The sequence below is a fragment of the Coturnix japonica genome, unplaced genomic scaffold, assembly GCF_054131305.1.
Source record: "Coturnix japonica strain WE unplaced genomic scaffold, WE-NBRP24 Scf040, whole genome shotgun sequence".
NCBI lineage: Eukaryota > Metazoa > Chordata > Aves > Galliformes > Phasianidae > Coturnix > Coturnix japonica.
In genome coordinates this window covers 4,423,118-4,429,237 of record NW_028188943.1, presented here as the reverse complement: position 1 = coordinate 4,429,237, position 6,120 = coordinate 4,423,118, and the positions used below count along the sequence as shown (strand labels likewise).

Genomic DNA, 6,120 nt, shown 5'->3' with positions numbered 1-6,120 from the left:
TCCACATTTGGAGAGTTGAGTGTCTCCTGCTGTACCCGAAGGACACTGTGATCTCTGAGGTGTCTCCCTGAGGTGCTGTAAGCACAGCCATTAGCTCACAATACAAGTAAAGCACTGTCAGGTCAAGCCTGGAGGAGTAATGCTTGTCACTGACCTGTTCCTGTTCAGGGTGGAGCTGGAGGGTAAAATAACACAAGAAATTGTCATTGAAATTCAAGATCTGTGAAATTCAGCTGGTTGCATTCACAGAACCTGGCGTTAAGATCTGTTTTCTGGTTTATATCTTGAGCCAATTTTCCATAACCCAGTCCTCATTTATGAACTGAAGCTCTACTGAAAGCCTTTCGCTGTGTATGCTCATGCTGCAGTGCAGCGCTTGTGACCTTTAACAGCACATTCACGTTCCTCTGATCACAGGATCCTTAAGGTTGATTAAGACCCTCTAGTCCGACTGCGCACCCATCACCAGGAAGCAGGACCAGAGGACAACCATCATCTCCCAGGGGACGCACTGCAAGCTCATGGTCAAAAATGTGACCCTGAAAGACCAAGGGAGCTACAGCTATGAAACAAAAGATGACAAAGCAACATTCCAAGTGAAAGTCAGAGGTGAGAAAATGCTTGGAATCCCAGAGATAAATGAACGCTTCATTTGGTGTGTCTTGCATTTGGACGATCAACTGACAGCCTCTCTGGTGCAAAACATTTTGGCTATAGGACTTTCTTTGTCATCTAGTGTCATAGCAACACTTTTCTACATGTGCTTTTCCATCCAGGAATGAATTACTGCAACAAACAATAGGCAAGGAGGGTAACTTGTGCAGCTCTTGTAGTCAGCTGGTGTCTGCAGGGTTACAGTGCAAGAGCACACCAGGCATGCAAGGAGTGAGAAAAGGGGAGGTGTTTGAAGAGATCTGGTTACAAAATTTGAATGACACAATTAGGTGGAAAATGCCACTAATCAGACTCATATATGGCCTGGGTTGCAAAGGCCCACAGTGCTCATCCAGTTCCAACCCCCTTCTTCCTATGTGCAGGGTTGCCAAGCAGCAGCCCAGGCTGCCCAGAACCACATCCAGCCTGGCCTTGAATGCCTGCAGGGATGGAGCATCCACAGTCTCCTTGGGCAACCTGTTCTAGAGGGCCGTTCCCTTCTGATTTACTGGAAATGTAGAGAGACATCAGAAGAAAACAAGAGAAGGGAGGAGGTTCAGCAGTGCATGCAGGTGTTCTAAATCTCATGTCCAAATCTGCTATCAGACTGCGAAATGTTTAGCTTTGTGATATGATATGATATGATATGATATGATATGATATGATATGATATGATATGATATGAAAATTAATGAAATGAAATGATATGCCTATCATTTCCCAAGGCAAAATAGAGGGGAATGCATTTTCCTGTCTTAATGAGGCATCACGATGCTCTCTGTGAAGGGCAAGTATAGTGAAAATGGTGAACTGGAGTAATCTCTGCAGCAGACTACAGCAAAACGGTGTGACTGTTGTGATGTCCCTGCAGAGAAAGAAGACGTGTTTACAAACAAGGACAAGGTACAAAAGGAGGTGAAGGCTGTACTGACTCAAAATGCCACGCTGAGCTGCGAGGTGGCCCAGGAGAAGACGGAGGTGAAGTGGTACAAGGAGGGGAAACTGATCACCTCGAGCAAGAAGTTCAAGGTGGAGTCAGAGGGGAAACAGCGTCGGCTGGTGGTGAGCCAGGTGGAGAAGAAAGATGCAGGGGAGTACAGCTGCGAGGCTGCTGGCCAGAAACTCACCTTCAAGATTCATGTCACAGGTGAGAGAAATGTATTCGACTGTATTGAAGCCCCCAACAAAGAAGGAAGGGAAAGTTAAGTGGTTTAACACATTCAACCCCAGCATTCAGTGATGTAGACGGTGCTTAAATTCTGTTTAATTCGTGTACTTTCTGTTTGCCTTCTGAAGCTATGAACGCAGAGGACTTGGGTAGCCTCAGCTTAAGACAGGCTGGAAATAATTGGGGAATTTCCCTGGGGATCTCAAGTAGATGCAATGATAGCAAAATGAGAAGTCAATAATTACAGGGGAAATTAAAGAATATTAAAGATATCTTCAGGGCACAAGCACACCCCTGCAAATGCTTCTTCCTAAATAGTCTCAGAGACAGCATTTGGTCACAATGCTAGAAGGCGGCATTGGTGGTTTCTATTAAATTAAAGAAACCTGCAACTAAAAAGGTTTTCCTGTATTTTCTTTTGTTTTCTTCTCTATAGCAGGTACAAAACAAATGCTTAAAAATAGAAAGGCTTCAAGCTGGTGCTTTTCTTTCCAGAAATGGAGGAAGACAGGCGTTCTATTTATTAGGAGAGTCTGATAAGAAAGTGGAAAAAGGCTTTTTACCAGGGTCTGTAGCAACATAACAAAGGGCAATGGTTTCAAAAGTGAAGAGGGTAGACTCAGTTTGGACATGAGAAAAGTTCTTTATGATGAGGGTGGTGATACACTGGAACAGATTGTCCGGTGAAGGTTGTGGGTGACTCATCATTGGAGTGTCCAAGGCCAGGCTGGATGGGGACCCTGGGCAGCCTCATTTAGTGAATGATGTCCCTGACCACGGCAAGAGGTTGGACTGGATGATCTTTAAAGCTTCCTTCTATACCCAAATCGTTCTATGATTCCGTAGGGGAAACCATTTTATTACTGCATCTGAAAACTCAGGAGATATTAGAATTTTTTCAGAAATAAGTAGGTGAGAAAAATACATTTCCTCACTATGACTTAATCACAAAGAGAATTTAACCTTGACCCTCACCTGCCTTTTGCTGGCAAAGCAACTTACAGCTGTCAGCTTGTTTGGACAATTTAATGCCTGTCCCCTTGTATGAAACAGACTTTTCAATGACTGCGTATGCTGGTGTGCTGCTGGACAGTGGGGAAAGGGGTGTTGTTTTCTTTTTGAAGATTCTGGAACATGATACTGGTGGAAATGAAAACAAGTTTAGGGCTATCTAAGCTGTTTTAGTCTGGCAGAGAGGAAGTTCTTCACTGGCAATTGATATAGTTCAGATGTTGGCATTCAGTTCATAGCACTGTCAGGAAATGTGAGTGGGAAAGCTGTCCTCAACGGTACAGTCCAAAGACTAATTTGGGCATTTGGGGAAGGCTGTGTAGAAAAGATTCATGTCTTAAATTTGCCTGTTTGCCTTCAATTCCAGAAGAAGAAAATGCCTTTATCAACAAGCAGAAGGTGCAGAAGGAGGTGAAGGCTGCTCCAACAGAAAATGCCACGCTGAGCTGCGAGGTGACCCAGGAGAAGACGGAGGTGAAGTGGTACAAGGAGGGGAAACTGATCACCTCGAGCAAGAAGTTCAAGGTGGAGTCAGAGGGCAAACAGCGTCGGCTGGTGGTGAGCCAGGTGGAGAAGAAAGATGCAGGGGAGTACAGCTGCGAGGCTGCTGGCCAGAAACTCACCTTCAAGATTCATGTCACAGGTAAGACAGGTGTTGTCTGAAATACAGCAGAGAACAGTAAAGTAAAATCTAGTTTCTATTATACAGTGATCCAGGTGCAGTAGTCTGTGCTGAGGTTTTTTCCCTATACTTGATTGCCTGGGTTTGTAGCAAGTATGTGGTTTTAGTATGGCACAAAGACCTGTTTCAGTCTGTAGAATAATAATTACTGATATATGTACAATGGAAGCAATATACAAGATATTATTCAAATCTCTCCTGTGCCTGAGATCCCAAACTGTAATTCTTGTTCACCTAAACATTTGACTAAGATAAGTATGTGCAGTGAGGCTGGAGTGCATGTTCTACGTGCAGCCTTTCGTGGCAGGAGAAGCAGGAACTTCTCCTAGTAGTACACTGCCTTTTTACTATGCCTTTATGTTGGAGGCTGCATCTGGATAGGTGAGTCTGCTACTCACAGTAAGAGACCTGGTAGAGCTGACTATTCCCAGAGCTCAAAGTAAGATAGATATCTGCAAATCACACACAAAGAACAAAGGACTGCGTTGGTGAGCATATTTCCTTTGTGCCTTTGACAGTCACAGTTGTGGCAATGGTAGAGACCATGAGGAGTCTGTTCAGGAAGCCAGGAGTACTGTTCTGGGTCATGAAAAGGCAGCCAGTGGTTTGACTATCACATGTTTATGTGTTTTGATGTTTCACAGTGGGTCTTAAGTAAAAGGAACTCAGGTTTTGGTTGCCTGCAGGACTGATGTTCTTTTGGGTTCAATATGTTTGCGTAGTGACTTGCAACCATGGGACTGGTGTTCAAGGACCCTCTTGGTTCCTTCAGTTCCTAGGTTCTTTCTTGCCTAGATTTGACACTTTGTTTCAACAGAAGAGCTGATATTCTCTAGTGAAGGCTATTAGTTTGGGCACAAGTGGTAACCTAAACCTGTTCCAACCTGTACATACAGACCTGCAAGTTGGTCTCATTTCAGTCCCTCAGTCAATACTTTTTCTTTTCTTCCCTCAGAGCCAAAACCTGTGTTTATAAACCAGGAGAAGGTGCAGAAAGAGGCGAGTGCTGCCCTGGCAGCAAGTGCCTCCCTCAGCTGTGAAGTAGCACAGGATCCAAGCGAAGTAAAATGGTACAAGGATGGAAGACTGCTTGCCTCCTCCAGAAAGTTCAGAATGGAATCTGTGGGCAAAACACGGCGTCTGGTTGTGGAGCAGCTGGAGAAGAAAGATGCTGGAGAATACATCTGCGAGGCTGCTGGCCAGAAGATGACCTTCAAGTTGGAAACAACTGGTGAGCATTCGCTTTGGGAGCACTAAGCAGCTGTTTATGTGGCTTAGAGGAAGAGGAAGTGAGCCATGTCAAAGGGAAGGTAGTGTGGCGCAGGAATGCAGTTGAGATCAAACCCAGCAAACGTTTCCAGATTGATGAGGAAGGGGTCAGAAGAACCCTGACAATAACAGGGGTCCAGGCTGAGGATGAGGGAGAGTACTTGTGTGAGTCCAGAGATGACAAGAGCAGCATTACCATCACCCCCAAAGGTATGTCTCTGGAAATGAAGGCTGACAGTGTGGAAGGATCCTTGGCTTCCCTCATCAGCCATTACAACACTGCAAAGCTGAGTTCATCTGTGTGTTTATGCTGTTCTCTGTGTTAACAACCAAGTACAAAACTTGTCTTTCTCTCTAAATAACTGTGGAACAACTGCTTCTGAAGAGCACAGCTGTTAAGTGGGCAAATCAGCCTTCAGGGCTGGAATTAAGCATCCCAAATGTAAGATGGGATTTATTTTACCCCTTCTTTGCCTCTTCTTGCATCTTTGTAGATGCAAGGAGGATCTCCTCTACAGGCAGGAGATGTGAGTGTGAGTTATGGTGATCACTTACTGCGAGTCATAAAATCTGATGCTTCCAATAAAATCATTGACTCTGTTGGCTCTTTGAAGGTGCTCATATATAATATGATAGCAGGCTTTGAGTATATAAAAGGCTTTTAGAAAGTGGAAGCAAACAATCTGTTCTCTGTGCAGAAATAAGGGACTTCAATTGCAATGACAAAGATGCAAGTTCTACAACAGAAAAGCTTTTTAATGGTTGGATGACTGGATAAGTCATTTGGAGGGGCTTTGAAGCCTTCACGGTGGGATTCAGAAAAGGTTAGTGAAATATCTGTGTCACAAAGAGCTGAGCATGTCCTGGAGCAATGGAGAAGGGCTGGATGATTTTTGTGGGTATTTTCAGCCATAGAATTTTGTGTTCTGGTGGTGTCAGTACATTCCTTCGTACAACATGGACGGGTTGGTTTGTTGCATTGGTTCAGACTTTTGTACTAGGAGCTCAGCAGTGGTTAAAGCTCACACTTCTGCAAAGTAAACAAGCTCCTGCAATTCGTCTCTACTCTGTTTTAGCTGTGGATTAGCTTGACAGTTCCCTTCCATAAGCTTTATGGTTCCCTTCTGTAAGTCTACTTACATAGAGTGAGTTGCTTAACTTTAAGTCTAGCTACAGGATTTTAAGCATATTATTAGCAAAAAATATCACAAATAATTTCACCAACAATTCTCCCCACCCATCTGTAGCTTTCTTTTTTTTCACTGGAAGGTTTTACACTGGCAGATAGGGTGGGCATGTAGAAACAACCCCATTAATTCTGACGAAGCTCTGATGT

At 44.1% G+C, this 6,120-nt stretch overlaps 1 protein-coding gene across 1 annotated transcript; it reads left to right on the top strand.

The window, feature by feature from the left end:
- Positions 1-479: 479 nt before the first annotated feature.
- Positions 480-1,860, top strand: LOC146753064 (obscurin-like protein 1). Its single transcript, XM_085531081.1, has 2 exons — positions 480-609; positions 1,526-1,860. The coding sequence occupies exons 1-2, from the start codon at positions 522-524 to the stop codon at positions 1,858-1,860; spliced, it is 423 nt and encodes a 140-aa protein (XP_085387207.1). The 5' UTR covers positions 480-521.
- Positions 1,861-6,120: the final 4,260 nt, after the last annotated feature.